We start from the raw sequence: 20,522 nt of genomic DNA, 5'->3' as shown, positions 1-20,522 counted from the left end.
CCCAATTTTTACCATTTTCTTCTTCTTCGTTTCGAATAGTCGCGAATTAGTGTGTGCAAGTTGAAAAAAAAGAACACCCTGAAAAGCAAATGAGTTATAGTAAACTGAGTTATATTTATATATATGCTTGAATTCGGAGTAATTTTTTATCGCATTCGATTCCAGGTTTCTAAACTACACCAGTGATCGTCGTACAAGAGTAACCATACGTAATAAATAAATTGGCGAGTGAGTGTAGGATGTATCTAAAAATAACTACCCGTATCTCTTGTGAAGCGCCGTAACGACTTAAAGGTTAAAAACAAAACAAGATCAAGGAGAACAAGACATAGAACAAAAAAACAGAAAGAAAGAAAGAAAGAAAGATAGAAAGAAAACCATTTATCAAGTGTACAAAATTGTAATATATCGTGAATAGTTGCCTGCGTACTTAAACATCTCAACAAAAACAACGTGTTTCATTCACCTAGTTACACACAAGTCCGTATACATCTCATCATTTAACGATGGAAAGTGAAAAGTGAGCAGGTGAGAAAATATCTAAAAAAAAAACAAAAAACAACAGAAAAACAAGAGAAGAAAAAAGAGGAAATACGAAGTTCTCCAAAGAAACGAGTAAAACACATCTAAGGTGAAACCAAGCCAGGGGTGGGGGGCGCCAAGTGAACGGTGGTAGTGGTGGTGGTGGTTGTCGAGTAGTTGCACTTGACCCAAGTGCGATTAATTAATTAGCAAAAGGAATAACCGACCGGCGTCAAGATGCCGATGGTTTTTCTCGACCGTTTACCGGTCCCGAGTCTACGCGCTTACACCTCGATAAGCATCGCGATATTGTCCTGTTCGGTTTATTACGCTGCACAGATCGTCAAGGATCCAGGATGGCGGAATAATCATCCGAACTCCTTGGTCGTCGCTGGAGGAAACAACACCGATAACAACGCATCGGCCATCGTTGATTCCCGAACCCTTGGTGTTCACATGAGGGAACTCTTCGCCTGCATGGTTCAGGAGCCGGGATGCATATGGGTGAGTGAACACCCTCCGTTTTTTTTTTTTTTTTTTTTTTTTTTTTTTTTTTTTTTTTTCTCTTCTTTCCATCGTGTGAAGTTTGAAACGTTTTCGCGACGATTTATTTCGTTAGGAAAAAGCGTTACTTCGCGATTTTGGAACTGTTTGAAATTCGGTAAACAGTTATATATTTATAAACGTGAAAATATATGTTCATATTTTGTAATTTTAGTTCTTTGAAAATCGTTGTAGAAATAAGAAAGTAATGATTTGTTTACCGATGTTTCGTTACGATAACGTTTATTAATTTTAATCTCGTTTTGAGTATGGGGATGAAGTTAGGAACGATACTGTAACGATGGATGTTTAAGAAAATTTTTGATAAACCGTGATGAATAAAACTAAACATACTTATATATCTATATATTTGTAAAAGTCATTTCCTTGAAAGTGATTTTTAAATTGCCCAACGTTAACGTTACTGACTTCAGCCTGATGATCAAGTCCAGTCTTATATCGGCAAGAAAGACGAGGTTGGAGTTGCTAACGTCACTGTAACGATGGATTATTAGGTGAAATCGTCACCTTGAACTTCTATGATTGTATGAAATTGTATGAAATCGTAACGAACGAAATTTACTCATATTTTGAAAAACCTACTCATCGGAAATCATTCTACATTATAAAATAATGAGAATTTCTACTATCTGATGTTTCGTTTCGTCATGTTGACCTTATTAACTGTACAATCAGCCTCGTTAAGGAAGTTCCTGCAAAGTGCGAGATAAAATTGTAAAACAGGAATGATAATCAACGGAGATTGAATTGCTCGGTAACCTGGAACGCAAAAAAAATGGCCATGAATAATGTCACCGTGATGTTAAGTTACTATATTTAAAACTTTGAAAGAAGAGTCGATTTTTCTCTAATGCTCTTTTTTTTTTTTTACGGTTCAATGAATCTCGGAGAGTCATAAAGTGATGAAACGAACGTGACGAGTTTTTCGGAAAACGCATCGATATCAAAAATCAATTTCCCACGACTCATTGTCGTGGCCGGGGTGGATTATTTTTTCTACTTCAGTTATTCGGTCGATCGAAAAATCCGATATCATTTACAGTTGTCACAAGTTACACATGATAATATTATTATACTCGGCAAGAGAAATACGTCATTGTTATCCAAAGTCTGACTCGCAATCAGACCAATTGTGAAGAATTCACTTACAAGCTATATATTCTTTATCACAATTGGATAAGTAATTTAGATTTCTTTCAAGTTATCGATACCTAGCTAACTATCAGTTCAAAGTTGAAATTCTGTGCTTCAATATTCTGTTTCGGATCACAGAGAAACCTTTGTTTATTCAAATTCAAATCTGACTTAGGTAGAATTTCACTTTCAAACTATAATGTCGGTTTTCACACGTCTTTTCGGCCTGTGCCATATATACATATATATATATATCCTTACAACAAAAAAAAAAAAAAAATCGTTAAATCCGAAAGGATTGCACGTTAACTTGAACATACACATGTAATTGTAATTAAACTGCCGATCACGTTGTTAATGGGAGTCTTGATACCCGTTTCTGCCTGTTTAATCATTCCGATGAAGAATTAATATTTTCTATGCAAATCAAACATGTGATCACATTCTCATTGTCAATGAAAGAGAAGAAGAATTGCGCAACGTAGATACATTCATAATTTCCTAAAATCGCACAGCAATCACGTGATAAATAAAAAAAATTTCTCGTTTGTCTCGTTTGACAATCGTTTTTTATTATTATATTTTATTTTTCAACCAGTGCTGGAAGGATTTTTTCAAATTTTGTTTCTCAAACTTCGTGCGGATGATGCTATACATTGAACGAAATTGCTTCTTCCGCATACATACGACACGATCTATGTATGCATGTATATGCACATGAACAAAGTGACCACGCATCATAGCCAGAGACAAAACTCAAACTAGCCAGACGATCATTATCGCGCCTTGCTGAAACACACGTGTGCACATGTGCACCTACATTGTACGCACAAACATGTTGTTGAGAAAAATTTGGTGGATCTGACATACTTGGATGACGTATGTACGTAGGTATAACGTGCGCGCCAACCAGAGAGAGAAAGAAGGTATTTGGTACATTGCGTCATTGCGACACCCGGAACATACCAACTATACATATATATATATATATATATAATACATAGTAGGTAAGAAGGTATATCAACGAACCTGTGTACGTATGTACATTGTAAACGGTATATAAATATCGCGAATGCAACTACGAATGCCATAAGTATAATATATCTACGTACCATATTGTATGTGAACATTGAACATATTGAATCATAGAATCGGGGTGAATTTTTCAACGATTTTTGACAACGACCTCTTCGTAATTCGTTTTTGCAATTTTATCATACAAATTTCATGAGTGGCTAAAGAAAATCTGAAAAAAAAAAAATATTCGAGATTCATTTTGGGTCGGTGAGAACCTTGTACCTACTAAAAAATGGTCAGAATCGAAGGGGGTGAAGTACATAAGCTCCTAATTTGACGTGGAATGCCCCATATATATATATATATATATATATAGAGACAGAGAGAGCAGCGGAAAATCCGGAAGTAAAATAGGTTGGTATGTAATAATGTTACACAGTTTATATATATATATATATATATATATATATATATCTATATAGTATGTACGTGTAGAGAGATTGTTTTGGGGTTTCTTCGAAATTCCAATTCTGCGCAACTCCTGCAGCAGTGATTCGCTTACGTCATTCGGCTCCTTATAACACGATAGGAAGACACAACTGCATGTACACGTAGACAATCGGTGGGTAAATCTTACGTCGATTTATTCCTCCCTTATACACACACTGCAGAAATTTTGCACTCGCCTCTAACAATAAGTATCATATGTTTTGCATGCGAGCCTCAACATTTGTCTTATCACACTTTTTGTGTCTCTGCTGCTGCAATGTACGGTCTGTGCCAAATTTTACATACACAGAGCGTGCATGAGAGGAGCTGAGAATGAGAATGAGAATGAGAATGAGATTGAATTGTTGTGACGCAACGCAATTCTCTGTCTTACTGGTATTTATCGGGTCTGTTGTTTCTTCTTCTTCTTCTTATTTTATTATTATTATTATTGTTATTATTATGATTATTATTATGATTATTGTAGCGACGATTATCATGCAACGTTGTTGGCAACAAACATTCTCGACGAATGATATACGTAGTTTCGTTGAAATAGCCAGTGCATACATACATTATACATATTTACTTGCCGACCAAGTACGATATCACTTGTCTATTCCCAAAGCCTATGAATAGAGAACGAAAGAAAATAATTGATTCTATTTTAATCGAATAATCGATTACAATCGATTATTTTACAAATTCGATTAATCGATCGGCTCGATTAGTATTCTTCAATTATTTTTTTTTATTTTTTTTTTTGTACTCCCTTGAAATTGAGAAATATTTTCAATGAAATTCTAAATTATCAACAAATTTTACCGTTATTAAGGGCTTATACGTATTGGAATTTATGAAAATCTGGTTTCGAATGCACAGTTTAAAAAACAAAGGAATTAATCGATAAATTGATTAATTTTTACCTATTCAATCGATTTGTGTTCGATTATTGTTTTGGACCCGATAATATAATCGATTTTCTTTAGCTCAGTTAACCTTACGAATCGCTCATGTAAAACATTCAATGCCGACGAAATTGTTGAAAACAAACTCTAGTCAACAACTTTTCATTCTGTTTTACCCGAGGACAAAGCCAGAAAATGTAAATCTACCGTACATATAAGTGGTAATTTAATTATACCTAATAAATCGCCATTATCGTTGCGCGAAGAGAAAATATTTTTTTCAATATTTGTGTTTGGCTCACAACAGTTGTGTTGCGTAGGCGTTGGATAATAATACTCGGTCGGTAAAGACTGAACATAACATCATCTTAATATCAATATTTGCTGTAAATTCATTGACTTTAAGCTAAGGATTTGTTATCGAGGGAAAGAAAAAATGTTAAAGTAGGTACTCTTTCGAGTATTTAGCGCTGCAGTATAGTATTATTATTATTATTATTTCAATTATTGTTGTTGCTGTTGTGTTTGTTGTTGATTTCATTTTATTTTGTTTTATTTTTTATTTTTTTCGTTCTTGTCGTTGTTGTGGTTGTTGTTATTGTTATTATTATTATTATTATTATTATTATTATTAACCCGTGTACCCGGTGATTAGCATCTATCCACATTTTGAAAATCACCTTTACAAACAAGAATATATATATTTTTTCACACGCAGAGAAGGAAAGAAGAAGAAAATTTCGTCAAATGGCTTTATGTACATATTATATTGTAAACACACACACACACACACACTTACATATGTGTATATGTATATATATGTATAATGCGGGACAGAACCGCAGCAGCAGCCTTGGTCCAGTGATACACTTTTCTCGCGGCAAAACAGTTACATATATAGGTATATAATGTTTACATAACGCTGTATATATATATATATATATATATATATATATATATATATATAACGCTATACCCGGTTTAAAGAATATTAACCAAATCCGTTTTACCTCTTATGTAACACATTAAATGGGGGCTTTGATCATTCTCGCTACTTTCTATTATATTTTTGTTAAAATATATATATATATTTATTTTGTGTTCATAAATTATTCACATTTTGGTGAAATTTCTAAAATAATCCTTCGAAAGATTAATACCTATCGTTGTGTATAATAATACATAGTTTTATTTTTTTCTTTTCTTTTCTCTTTCTTTCTTCTCAATCATTCATTATTATTGTTAAATTTCAGGCAATGTATTGTTATTATTAGAAAATGTAATTTTGATTTATTCAAATTATTACAAGTTATGGTTATTGTCATTTAACAAGAACGTTTCATTTATCGTTTTATATAAATATATATATCAATTGCATATTGGGAACTGTTTCGCTTGTAATACGATTTCATTCGCAGTTATACACAGCCATTCTGTTCGATGCACCTGTTATTATTATTATCTATCCTAGTCACTGTCGGTTTCATCATCTATTACAACAATATTTCGTCATATTAAGTTCGTGAGTTCTTAATTCTTTTTTTTTACGTTACGTATAATTATTCCAAATTGAAGAAGGGTTATTATCATTATTGTACGTATACAAATAGAATTTATTTTACGATTGATTTGTTACACATTCTAACTGTCAGTGTTTTTATATAACAGGATTTATTTCATTATCTCAACAACCTTTTCAATCTCGGTTACACATTGAATTTGAAAATTATATCATCAGTCAAAAAATTCTTTCTCTCTCTCTGATAATTGAGGGGGACAAAAAAAAAAAAAAAAAAAAAAACGCCAGCAGAGAGTCTCAGGACTTGAAATAAAAATCTGAAAAAATTAGAGTTTTTGGTATGTGTGTGTGTGTGGTTTTTTTTTTTTTTTTTTTTGTTTTTCTTATATTTAAAGCCGATCTACGACCATCCGACATTGAAATTACGAAAAAGAAAAAGCGTTTAACCTTCCAGCTGGCTAACTAGTCATATTATTATTACAATTTTCGTATTAGTTTATTATTATATTCAGCGTGTAACCGTACCTTTATTTACTTTTTTTTTCATTTTTTTTTTTATTTTTTCTCTTCAACTCCTCTTCCGGGTGAACGTTAGTTGGTTGTGTAAACGTTTTAAAAACGGCCAGATAAATTTTTGAACGCTTCAGTTAGATATGTATGATGCATTCCAAGTGAAATCGAGGAGTCGTTTCTATCAGGTCATCATTAGATTCTTGCGTAACTTTTTTAAAATGTAAAAATGTTTTTTTTTCTGTCCTTTTTTTTTTTTTTGACGCAACAACGATCGTTGCGTTTATACACGAATGAGGAGCGAGAAAGTTTTTACAAAAAATTGGACTTTTTTTGAAGCGGAATCAATGTAAAAAAAAAAAAAAATCTGATTACCCGAGGGAAATGACTCCTTGATTTCACTTGGAATGCTCCATATATAATGTTACTGTAACGAACGATCGAAGCCTCTCGAATGTAATAACCAACTTACGACAATTCATATTGCATAAGAATGAATTGTACACTTTGTATTATTGCATATATAACTATACATACATATAGATATATACTCAACGAATTAATTATAATTAATTATTAAAATGCTTTTACTTGCATGTATAATAAAAGAAATAAATATATATAACAAATCGTCGATACTGAAAAATATTTTTTTCGCCAGAACAGTTGTTACGTCAAGATTAATAAATTCTTAAGACTTTTGCAAATATTCATCAATTTATACGCGTCCAATAATAAAACTTTGTTTCTTTTATCACGTTTATATCTATCAATAAGAAAGTTTTCATTTCTTGAAGCGAGATCTTTATTATCTCTTTAGCTAAGCACATATATACACAAATTTAAATATAATGAATAATTCATTTTGTATGTATGTATAATTGTACATCCTCATTTGTAAATTTATGTAAAAAAAAAATGTAAACGAACGACTACTATTTTTCACCGGCTCCGGAAATCCCTGCCTGCGACGAAATCGCTTTAGCTATTCTCGTCATTTTGCATTAGCATCTTCTGCCTCATCAACACGGACATAAAAACGGCTTGTATGTATGTGTGTACCTTATACCTGTGTTCACTATACTTGTTTACTCATTTATAATCAACGGATTCGGAACTGCAAAATTGACTCATCGATTTTATACGTGACGTATATTACCTGTGTATGTATGACCATGCGGTGGCGGTGATTCAGACCTTGTAACGATTTTTTTTTTTTCGACATTGATTTCTTGTCTCAATTCTTTTTGCATTCAAAGTAACGAAACGCAGTGTAATATATCGTATCATTCGTATGTAATTTTTATTTGTTTATGTTTTAATTTTTTTTTTTTTTCTATTAATCATTTGCCTTACAGAGACCTGTAATAATAACAACAATAGCAACGATAATAGTAAGCACGAATGAATAAATCTAATGAATGAATTAATGAATAAACGATTACACGAATGAAGAAACACCGATAATAATTAATTATAATTAACAAGTGTGTAAGCGATGAGTCAATACAATACTCCGGAGTAGGTGGAACAAAAATGATGTTAAGGTCATGTAGTAATTCTACCTTTACCGACCGAGCAAACTCGCTCTTTTTTTTCCTGTATTAAACAAGCAAACGGACGGAAACGGGTCAAATTTCACGGAATTATTTTAATTCCTAGTTATCGTCTAGCGACGAATCAATATTGCATGAAAACAGTGTGTCGAAAAACCACAGATTTCTTTTTCACGATTTTCCGGGTATGAGTAACCCTCGAAATTTCACTTCTTTCCGTTCGTTTGTTTATTTAATACAGAAAGGAAACGCGCGAGTTTGCTCGGTCGGTAAGGGTAGGAGTACCACGTGATCTTAAGGAAAAAGTTTAATACGGCGTTGAAAATTGCAAAATAATTATATACATGTATAAATAAACTGTACAGTTATAATATTGCGTATATCTTTTTGCAAATGGGAATGAATGTTAGGTTAGGTTAGGTTAGGTTAGGTTAGGTTAGGTTAGGTTAGGTAGGAATGAGAATAAATGTATGGTTTCCACATGCATATATGTATATGTGAAATTTGCGTGGGAAAATGCGCGTATTCTCATCACAACAAGATATGTAAAGTAATTTCAGCGATTACTTGTTATTACGCAATTTACGTGCGAATATGAGTTACCATTATACCGTTTTATAACGTATACAGTGTAGTATGAACGAACTAAATTATTATGCCTGATGCAGTCTGTTTGGAAATGTTTTTTTACTGTTTTGTCTGAACACCTTTTTCGGCGAAACTGTACGGAGGTCATTCACACGAAATAAAAAGTATGAGAAGAGAAATTATTTTCTTTTTACACACTGACAGTATAATGTAAGATATATGTATATACACATGAAATTTTTTTTTCAAAACATATGATAATTATGAAAATAGTTGTTTCGACATTTTGTAGGTAGGTGTTATAATAATAATATCTTTCTTTTCAAATTCAATTTACAAAAAATCATTCACCCTTCGACAAATTTTCATTCCCATTAGTTGAAAAAGTTTTTTTTTTTTTTTTCCCCTATTCTTCTTCTATTCTTTTCTTCATTTCGCGTAATAATTTCTCTGTGTACGTAAAACGCGACAGTTTGTAAAAATTTAAATTCATCCAATCGTATATAGATAAAAATTGAATGAAATTTCTTTTCGTTCTTTTTTCTTCTGTAGGTATAAAATTGTGGAGAAGAAAAAAATTCTTGCGAATAACGACGTCTTGTTATTTAAATCATGGCGTGTATAATAATTAACTTTTTCCAATTGGCACGCATTGAAAATAAGTTTCTTCCATTACAAGTTTATGATGGGGTCATTCACCCTCAATGGTTGTGTGTAATGCCTTTGTAATTATTATCGTAAACCTTGTTTAATTAATTTGCACATATATATTCGGCTGATGTATACGTTACCGTACTTGGTACAAGTCCTTTATCGTATAAACGGTGCAGTGAACGGCATTGGTGTAATTCAATAGATTGATTTCAATCGAGACGCGTTCATTGTGTGGAACCTCCGACCCCTGCAACTCGCAATTATGCAGATGATATTTTTCGTTGGTGTCTATTCGCGGGCGGTGTGATTTAGGAGCAAAAAAAAAAACAAAAAACCAAGTTCAATTTTTACTCTATATTCTTTATTTTGCACGGTCTATTTATTCTTGTATTTTATTTGTTCCATTTATTTATTTATTTATCTTTTTCACTGCGTTTATATCATGATTCACAGAAATCGATGTATTACACGCAACGATACGAATTTGAAAAAGACTTCAATTCCCTACAAAATGACACTTTGATCATATTTTGATCGATCATATTTAATGAGTTATAGAACGTAAAAGCTGGGGTAAAAATTTTTTTAAATAAATAAAATATCTCGAAGTTTTTATTGTGAAAATGACTAAAGTATGTTTCTTCTTTCTTCTGCTTTACAGACGCTGATAAACATGGCGTATTGCGTTTTGATACTCGTCGGTAAATCAATTCAGAAATTGGTTTTTGGCGAGCTTCGAGTTTCCGAGCGACAACACCTTAAGGATAAATTTTGGAACTTCGTTTTCTACAAGTTCATATTCGTTTTTGGTGTACTCAACGTACAGTACATGGACGAAGTCGTCCTTTGGTGCGCCTGGTTTACGGCTCTTGGATTTTTGAGCCTCCTCAGTCAGCTGTGCAAAGACCGTTTCGAATATGTGAGTATAACGATAAATTTCTCTCTTTTTCTTTTCTCTCTCTTGTGTTTACGAGTTTGGAAGGGAAGAAGATAAAAACGAAGAACACAAGATTCTCTTAATTTTTCTCACTAGTCGAGGCTTTTTTCAAATTAAATTTCGACAAATATTTTCGACAATTCATTCTACGTGTTGTTTCTTTTTCTCTTCTCTATCTTTTATTCTTTACGCAATTGCCTAGCCTCAAGGTGAACCTGCTTCACCTAATTGCCGTTAAATAATCCCTTTAGCAGCTGGACAATCCAATAAGTATATCCAATCTTATACGTATACAGTCTAGCTGCAAGATTACATTACGTTGTCTATAACCCATCTTTTCCTCTCACAAACAGTTTATTATTTATTGTATAATTCCGGTGTTCAACATTGAAAGCAATTTTATACACGAGGCTCTGCAATTTTAAAACCAATTTTTATTTTTATTCCTGACCATTTCTCCTGACAGTGTGAAACTTTACTAGCGTAGAAATTTTTTTATGTTATTTACAGCTGGTGTTGTATCGATATGCAACGATGCAGATATATATATATATATATATATATATATATAGGGGAGGTTTCGAAGTCATACAAGTCGGGAAGTCCCTGCGATTTTAAAATGAAACTTTCTTCATTTTTATATATATATATATATCATATTTGATATTATTCCGCAGTGAAAAATCTTCGATATTTTTAATCGAATTAGTCCGATCGATTTTTCTTTCTTTTAAACACGTCACGACTCTTCTGTTATCTACTTATCTATGAAAATATGAAGAATTAAGAAGTTGAAAACAAACTGCATAGTATAATAAATATATAATATGATTAAAAGTTTTTTTTTTTCCCTATTATTAGCATGCAAACTGTGGTCAGTTCACGACTTCACGTGCCGAAATTATTTTTTATTGTCACTCTTTCACTCTCTATCTCTCTGCAATATATAAATAATGTACAGAATAATAACAATTATTATTACTACTCATATAAGTTTATATTTAAACTTTGGCATTAATTGGCATTCCGGGATAAAATGCCGTGCATTTAATTTTCACAGGATGTAATAACGTACACGAAATTTTGCTGCAGATGCGATAAACTGGTGCCAATAACTGTGCACAGGATGTAATAACGCACGAAATGTTGCGGCAGATGCGATAAAACGCTGCCAATAACATGTCAGTTATACATACATTATTGGTATATATATATATATATATATATATATATATGTCAACAAGCTGTTGGCGAATATACATCGTGTTGCATAATTGTATTTTATAATAAATATTAGGAGCTCGTCGCGGCTCCGTCTGTGAATATTTTCAAATTTTACTTTCTGTGGTAAAACTATTTAGATATAGCTACATGCTCTCGCGGTAAACTTTTTTCTTGAGCTTGTCGAGATCTTGATAACTTTTGAACCTAATTTTCCCTATCTGTAAGTGTTTAGCCAACCTTACAAATATCATTATATTTCCGAAACTATCAGTTTTGTTTTAATGGAATGTAGCCTAAAATCTGGACAAACATTGTGGCTAATAGGCAGAAAAAAAGAATCAAAATCAGTTCAGCAGTTTTCGAGTTATAAGCGAACATACGGACATAGACATATACGTTTTATACAGATTACGTAATGATGATAGACGTTGAGTTTTATACCAAGAGTTTTTCTTCAAAGGACTTCAAAGGTTCAATTTACTTAATTTTGATTTACTGACATCCATTCACGCAGTCTGAAGCAATCTTTCCCTGAAAAGAACAAATTCCCTAGAATCGAGAGCGGTCGACAAGTGACAGTTGACCATTCGAAAATGTCCTCATGACGTCAGAGCCTGGTTGTCGGCGCCATTTTATCACCAGATAACCTAAGTTTGTGATTTTAATTGGAGGCAAATCGTAATTTTTTGCGGTTTCAAATTACTCATGTCATCTCAATTCATCAAACGTATTCAATAATATGTCCTGTTTTACCATCTGGATGCTAAAAACACGGTCAAATGTCAGCGCCAGGTTGCATTAGTTTGACAGACAATGATACGATGATGATAATGATGATGACGATAATGTCAAAAATTAACCCCGAACCATAAGCCCCCCCCTCCCCCCCCTCCCCCCGCCGGTTATATTCACTTGCATAATTATACATAAATAAATGTTTTTCACTCGTCTTTTTCTCAATTTTCAGCTCTCCTTCTCGCCGACGACTCCCGGGTGGAGTCACGTTCGACTTTTGGGTCTCCTTACCGCGATCCTAGCTCTTTCGTCATTCATGTTGTTGATGTGCATCGCGGCTGGTTTTTTCTTCGTGTCGTTCAACACGTTCGCTTTTATGGCAGCCGAGGTGAGCTTTTAATAATAATAATGATAGTAATAATAATAATAATAATAAGAACAATAACGACGATGATAGCAATATTTAAGGAAATTAAGTATATTGTTGCAGGATTGATAAGCAGAGATGTTGTTATTATTATTCTTCGTGTTTTGTTTTTTTCTCCATTCTTTTCTTACCTTATCTTTAATGCACGAGGTATGATAATAATGATATTATTTTCCAATAAATTGATTCGGTTTTTGAACTCCTTATATCTGTAATATACATATATATATAGGTATATGCATCATATTGATTTCCGCTTCGTTGACGCGTGAAAACGATCAGCTGCAGCAGCCCCACGGATATTGAAACACAGCTGGGTGTTAAATAATATGATAATGCGATTATAGATTTTTCTTTTTCTCACCCTCGACAAGATGTGAGCTTGAATACAATTTTTTTTCACAACGAAGAGAAATCTTCAATAATTTATATCTTCAGGCGTAAGATTAGAAAAAAAAAAAAACAAATCTTGATCAACATTTTATTAAATATACTAAGTATGTTTAAATTCATAGTTTGTTATATTTTTGTTTCGTTTTTTTTTTTTTTTTTCTTTCTGTTTTCAAATGATTTAACCGATAAAAATTTTCCACTAGCTTATAATTCGTTTTAACGATTCAAAATATTCAAAACGAGCGTTAAAGTTTAAATACAAATCCATCAATTAGAAATCGATAGGTATAGGCAAATAAAAGACCAAATTAAGTTGTAAGTTGAGGAAATTTCAGATCAACTTTCGATGTAAATGCTCGACTCGATTTCTTTCTATACCTAATCGGCATACGGTCGTGTTTCTTTTTTTTTTTTTTTTTTTTTTTTTTTTTTTTTTTTTTTTTTACATAATTATGAGTTCGAAGACTTTATTAATAATGCGCAATCATTTTTTTTTTAGAATTCTCAATATTATGCGGAATGTATAATATATACGCGTAAGGATAGTAACAATCGTGCGGAAAGAGAATAAGAGACAAAAAGAAATAGAAATATATTTTACCTCGGTCGCAATATTTATTATATCGAATTATTAGGTAATAATACGAAAGTAAAAATCTATTCGCGTATCGTATTTATAATAATCAAATTCGATCGATTCGAATGAAATATTGGACTTTAGTCGAACGCCGAGTGGCGTAAACCAGTTTTTTTCTTCCTAAACATATGTAAGTATTTTTATCGTTATTCGCGGGCGAAAATATTTCACGATCGAGAAAAGGAATTATACGATTTATAGCTTGTCGGTTAAAAAAAAAATTAAATTACTCGATATTGTAACGAGAATGTGAAAAAAAAAAAGATGTAAAAAGATTTTTTTTCCTCAGGTTTTAATTATTGCCTTGAAACTCATCGAAGCAAATAGTTTCAAGGCCAGCCAAATTAATTAACAAGTTATTGCTTAAAACATTCATATTTCAACCAAATGTTGTTCATAGTTGAATTAAAAATTCGCGACAAATAACTTGTAAGGATTCGCTGTAGGTGGCATCGAATTCTTACGACTAGATTATTTTTTTCTTTGTTTTCTTCTTTTCAATCGGAGAATTTCTAAATTTACGGAATATATATATATACCGTTAAAGAATATTCCATCGTGATCGTTAATGAATTCTTAAAAATTTGTTCGAACGCCTTTATCCGTCCGCATAAATTTCGAATTCCTAACCTCGAAGATTTTTTCAACAGTTCTTTGATATTCGCAAGCCAGAAGATGGCCGAATTTTTTATATTTTATAATATACTGATACTGATTTTAATTTAATCTCTTAATTACTTTCGGAGGTGTAAACCGTAAGATGGATGATGAATGTATATATATATATTTTTTCTTCGTCTTCCAACCAGTTTATAGGCGACCGCAATTTTGCAATGAAAAACTTCTTGGATATTTCAAAAGTCTGGATGTTGCGTCAATTCATGGAATATTTGATTGCTGCTGGATTAACGAGAATCGGGAATAATATAATATTGCGAATTCGTCGAGAAACGCTTTCTTCAGAATGTATGCGGGTGAAAAAATTGTTGTTACATTATCCGTAGACGGAAAAGAGCTGAAACGTATTTTCTGCACTAAATTTTATCTCTTTTTTTCTCAGAAATTCAAAGTAGTTGTCATTTTGAAAAATCGTCGCGGAAAAAGAGAAGGAAAAAAAATTCCACAACCTATTAGTCAACATCTTTGTTCACCTTTTTCTTTAACTTTTTACTTTGATTCTGATATTTCTGATTCTCATGTATTCTTATTTCATTGCCTCTTATTTTTAAGTTTCATTTTTTCATGCATACTGCACACACGTCACACTTCATCAGCTGAAATTTTACATTCGATTTCATTTTATTACTATTTGAATGTTATTATCATATCTCAAATAGTCGTTTATCGAACAGGTGAAATAAAACTGTTGCGACCCTCGATGTTGCTGCAAAAATACCAGTATTTTTTTCTCTTTTTTTTTTCTTTATCCTTCTTCTTTTTCTTTTTATCTCAACGAGTTTGGAATCGTTGTACATATATTTCTGCATCGGAATGAACAACATTATTTTTACAACTTGATTCAATATTTAAACAGCAAACACAGATGTAGCAAACAATTCATAAACAAATACTTTTAACATGTCGCTTCATTTACTTATTTTATTATTTATCTCGCCTGTTGTTTGTGCAAAAATTTACATTCGAACTATCTTTGCCTCATGTTGATTCCGATGTGAATTTCAACCTCGTTTTATGATACAGTATAGAATTTGATTTATTAGATTAGTTCAAAGCGATTCGTAGTATGGATAAAACTCATATAACGAGCAAAAGGGGGAAATTACGACGTTTTGTATACGGGATTTGGCATAAATTAAGATATTATTCATCAAGTTTATCACCGCGTATGTTGACGTTTAATTACCTGCAGCCTTGACATTATTATCATGTAGAGATTTCTAGAAATCATTCAAAAGTATAGCGTTTCAGTGAATTCTAATCTTTTTAGACTCTTCATCGGAATGCATGCCAACGATAGAAAACAAAATGGACCTTCAGCGTGTTATAGAGTTTATAGTGAAATAAATTTTCAATTTAATTCTCTAACACCTATTAGGAGACATTTGCAATTTCTAATATAAATAATCGCCGAATAAATACGTTGCAAAAATCTTGATCAAAATTTCTTATTAAAAAATAGGTCCTTGTTATGCTGTTTAGTGCAATCTCGACGAACAAGAATTTAAAATAAGTAATCAAAAACGATTAATAATCGGTATTGTTTATTGTTTTCAATGACATTGGCATACAATTTATGCATAAATAAATTGATGTCGAGCAAATTTATTGTGCACAATCATATTTGGTTTCATCTTTTTTCTTTTTTTTTTTACAGTTTAATCAAGTATCACAAATTGATGTTCGCTAATAACAATTCATACTCCAAGCCTATAATTTCAGCTGATATTTGCAAAGAATAATTTATGTTTGACAGTAAATTTTTTCCGGTTTTTTCAAGTTTCGAGAATATCTGTAACAATGCCTGTAAAAATTTGATCCTTAAAAATTCCTGTTTAAAGTATAAAATGTGGACAAATATTCGAATATGGAAATTTAAAATTATAGAAAATGTCCTTGACTTCTCAATAACAAAATGTAAAACGAATTTCTTCAGCATCATATTGACACTTTGTTACTCCACTTTGTTTCAGTGCATTTTATTGGGGGTGAGAACGGTCCACGTTATGCTACGATACGCAATACATCTCTACGATACCCGAGGAGCTGGTAACACGTCGCCACGTTCTTGGGATAAGCGAGGTCCGCTAGCCTATTACACAGAATTAACGTCCGAACTTACAATCCTGGCCGTAGACTTCCTTCATCACGTTCACATGCTGCTTTGGAGTAATATATTCCTGAGCATGGCTTCCCTTGTTATTTGTATGCAGCTCAGATATCTATTCCATGAAATTCAACGACGTATAACAAAGCATAGAAATTATCTCGCTGTGCTTAGTCACATGGAACAAAAGTAAGTTGCTGTTAATTAAATTAAAGAAGCTAAGATTTTCATTTAAATTTGAGTCTGTATTATTAATAACTGAGAGAGATACTTGCTAGAAATTTACCGTCAAGGTCACCTTTGAATCATTCTGACAAAATTATTTCACCTCAGCTACCCGATGGCGTCGCAAGAGGAACTAGCCGAGAATTCCGACAACTGCGCTATTTGCTGGGAAAAAATGGAAACTGCTCGGAAACTACCTTGTGGACATTTGTTTCACAACTCTTGTCTGCAGTCTTGGCTAGAGCAGGACACTTCCTGTCCAACGTGCAGATTGGCCCTGAGTATGCAAGCCAATCACAGGGAAAACGCTCCCGAAATACCCTCCGAATCCCCTACACCTGCGCGTCGTAACGATAATCACTTCTTCCACTTCGACGGATCCAGATACGTCTCTTGGCTGCCTAGCTTCTCCGTCGAGGTCACCCATAACAGGATCAGAGGCGATATTTCTGCATTGGCGCACACCAATTCGCAGCTTGATGCTATGGCTAGACAGGTGAGACAGATTCTTTTTCGACGTTTCTTTGCAATTTCTCTTCTTATTCTTCAAGAGATCAAAGTTGAATTGATTTTCAGGGTTTGACTGCAACAGATTTGAGACTAAATAAATATGTTCGGTTCATCGTTTCGCAATAATATTATCTAACTTTTGGTCACATTTGAAGTTCACTCCTTAAATTGCAATGGCTGCTTTTCAATTTCAGGTCCAACAGTTGTTTCCCTATTATCCTCGCAATGTGATTCTCGAGGACTTGAGAGGGACTCGATCGATCGAAATCACAATTGAGAACATCCTGGACAGCAGGCTTTTGCCTCCGCACCACGTTATTGAAGAACCGGAAGTAGAGCCAGCGACTACGACGCAAACCACAACAGCTCACATCTTGCCCATTCCTTTAGTCCAAGACACCTTGGATCCGAGACTCGATATACCAGCAGCTGATAGGTAAGCTTGTCCAAAAAGTTTTCAGCGTTATTGGGATTTTTCTATTTCTCTCTGAGTTTGTATTTACGTGTAATAAACTTGGCAACTTCAGCGGAGAAGAGCCGTCCAATCTCGGTGGACGATTCTCGAAATCGTCAATGGAAAGGGAAAGGATCTTGCAGCGTAGAAAAGAGCACATGCTTCTTACGGCTCGTCGGAAATACTTTGAGAGACATCCCCATCATAATGAGTCTGATACATCGTTGGACGTTTCGTCCCCCGTGCATCCGAACAACGTTACACCGAGGATAAGCCTTTCTCATAACTGAAAAGGAGCCACCGCAATGCTTGCCGGATCGCAGCTTATTAATCTTCGACTATAAAACACAGTTCAGATTGTCGATGCGATCGAGCTGTGAATGATTTAGTCTAGACGAACTCTCTCGTTCATTGATCTCCGTTTTACAAACTCGGTGGAGGTAGAAAGCAAGAGTGAGAGGGAGAAAAAGCAGAGAAAAAACAGAGAAAAATAAGAGGTAAGCTCACGAGGAGAGTAAATCATCATTTTAATACTCGCGCCGAAGAATGATATTTATTATTGGAGGCTCGCCGCTTTTCATTTAATGATAATATATGTAAAAATATTTAAAAACTTTCGCTGTTACACCCACCTGATTTAACTGTGTGCGATTTTCTGCCTATGACGATGCGAGTTTTACCCAATCTCAAGGCACAAGATGTTTTCTCCAATTTACTCGATGATACCGAGAAAAGGAGATCACTCCATGATTTGCTACGGCTTCAATTATTCAATATTTCGTCCTTAGTCGATATGCGTCTATCGCAGGGTTATTGACACAAATTTGAGAAACGGTTACGGATATTTCGTTACACGAATGGCTGCTTCATTCGGAATTTTATCAAACTGAAAATTTCATTCTAAAGGTATGGAAATTGAGCAAGTATAGGTAGACGTTCCCACAGTTGAAGATTTTTGGCGGTTGCCTACGTACTGCGAAATAGATCATGTTTAGCATCGCAGACGTGCTTATAGTGCTTTACGTACACACGTATGCTATACCAACCAGTAAACACGACATTAAAATTGACAATCAATGGCTCACTCATAAGTTGATAAATGTTACAATGCGTGTTTCGAAATAATCTTTAACAATTGATTTAATTTATTTAAAAAACAAAAAAGAACAATTTTTTCTCCTCGTATTCTGGTACGTCTGTACACTATATATTTCGTGATAATAATAGTAATAATAATTAGTTCTGCGTTCCACTAATCGCATCGTAGTTTTAATTCGCCTTCCGCATCACAGAGTGCATTGTACTTTTTGTTAGTTACTAACTATGTAGCAAGCCGATCAAACTGCTTCATTGTTCTCAACAATTATGTCTCGTACTTTATTATCACGATTCCATGTGTCCAGTCCACTTGTGAAATTGCTAAATAAATGAAAATGAACAAATCGTGGGTGCCCGACAGTAGAGAAAAATATATTGGATAACTTTCTTGCGCAAGTATAATAGTACCTGAAGTGAGATTATAAATCATTCGATTTTTACTTTTGAATTAATATAGTTCCGTGTTATAATTACTTTTATTCTTACAATCTTCCATCTGTTTCACGCAACCTTGCCAAAAATTATTTAGAAAACGAAATATAAATACCTATATAAATTGAAACAATTTGCCGAATGAAATTGTTACGACTGTGGAAACGCGAGGTTTGTTCGATCTTAAAATTCTTGTGTGTATCTGTAATTATCGTATCATCATCTTCTACTAATCTTAAGAACAGAGAGATAGAGAGAGAGAGAAAAAATTAGAAAAAAGTTTGCATATTTTGGTACCGTAGTTTTATCGTTGCTTTTAACCATAGAAGTTACCATTGAGATCTCTTACAACGTGTCTGTTGCATTATTGACTTACTACTTTCGAGAAAAAGAACATCAATCGAGAGTAAAAATTCGTTCCTGTACAGAGTATCTCAGCTTATCTGCGTCCAAGAGAGTGTAAACGCGAAATGTAAGGCGTTGCTTGATTGAACCTCATATAGATATTATCGCAGCAAGTATAGTTATATGAAGTATCGTACCAAATTTAGTTGAAAGCATGGCAGCAGTATAATTATACGGCAATTGAGACCTGCGGTGACGTGATATATCACGACATAACATAATATAATATATGTATCTATAAGATCACTTGATATAGTCCTGAAGCAAATGCTGATTCCTTAGCTTTGTAGTACGCTATTTATTTTTGATTAAGGAATATAATAAATAATTGAAAGGAAAAAAAAGATATATATATATATATGGGAATAAAAGTTGAAACAAGTGTGCAAGTTGTGCATAATTTTTTTTCTTTCATTGTGTTTCAATGCTAGATTTGAAGTTTTGAAAACAATCCTAGTTTGTTTTTGTGATATAATTAAAGTATACATGTAATGAACCCGTTTCTTACAATTATTAATGTTATTTTTTTCATTATTACTACTAATACGACATAATTATTAAGCATAATTTTTCTTATCATTTTGATCTTGAGCTTGCATATTTAATGCATGAAATAAAAAATTTTGAATAGAAATTTTGGATAGACAAATGTGTTACATCGATTTTTCACTCATTTTCGTTTTACACTATATTTTTTTCCAATAGTACGTTATTGTAAACAATTATTCGAATATTTATTTTCTAGACGTGATAAGTGATTAGTTGATAATAAATAACAGATAATAAGAAAGAAAAATAG

General features: G+C 33.0%; 1 protein-coding gene across 2 annotated transcripts; it reads left to right on the top strand.

Moving 5' to 3' along the window:
* Positions 1-642: 642 nt before the first annotated feature.
* Positions 643-19,419, top strand: LOC124412248 (E3 ubiquitin-protein ligase AMFR-like). 2 transcript variants are annotated; one of them, XM_046891978.1, is made up of 7 exons: positions 643-1,026; positions 10,123-10,380; positions 12,590-12,745; positions 16,466-16,788; positions 16,933-17,320; positions 17,529-17,770; positions 17,862-19,419. In XM_046891978.1, the coding sequence occupies exons 1-7, from the start codon at positions 760-762 to the stop codon at positions 18,076-18,078; spliced, it is 1,851 nt and encodes a 616-aa protein (XP_046747934.1). In that variant the 5' UTR covers positions 643-759; the 3' UTR covers positions 18,079-19,419. The 2 variants fall into 2 exon arrangements, with proteins under 2 accessions (XP_046747934.1, XP_046747943.1); XM_046891987.1 differs by lacking the exon at positions 10,123-10,380.
* The last annotated feature ends 1,103 nt before the right edge of the window (positions 19,420-20,522 follow it).

Source organism: Diprion similis, chromosome 2, assembly GCF_021155765.1.
Source record: "Diprion similis isolate iyDipSimi1 chromosome 2, iyDipSimi1.1, whole genome shotgun sequence".
In the NCBI taxonomy this organism is placed as follows: Eukaryota; Metazoa; Arthropoda; class Insecta; order Hymenoptera; family Diprionidae; genus Diprion; species Diprion similis.
This window is presented reverse-complemented; position numbering and strand designations above follow the sequence as displayed.

What these genes read in the sequence shown, in the direction of transcription:
- LOC124412248 (XM_046891978.1), top strand. Translation starts at nt 760, where the DNA reads ATGCCGATGGTTTTTCTCGACCGTTTACCGGTCCCGAGTCTACGCGCT. An exon ending in AGGAGCCGGGATGCATATGG is followed by an intron (nt 1,027 to 10,122) that starts GTGAGTGAACAC and finishes TCTGCTTTACAG; the next exon opens with ACGCTGATAAACATGGCGTA. An exon ending in GATATACCAGCAGCTGATAG is followed by an intron (nt 17,771 to 17,861) that starts GTAAGCTTGTCC and finishes TGGCAACTTCAG; the next exon opens with CGGAGAAGAGCCGTCCAATC.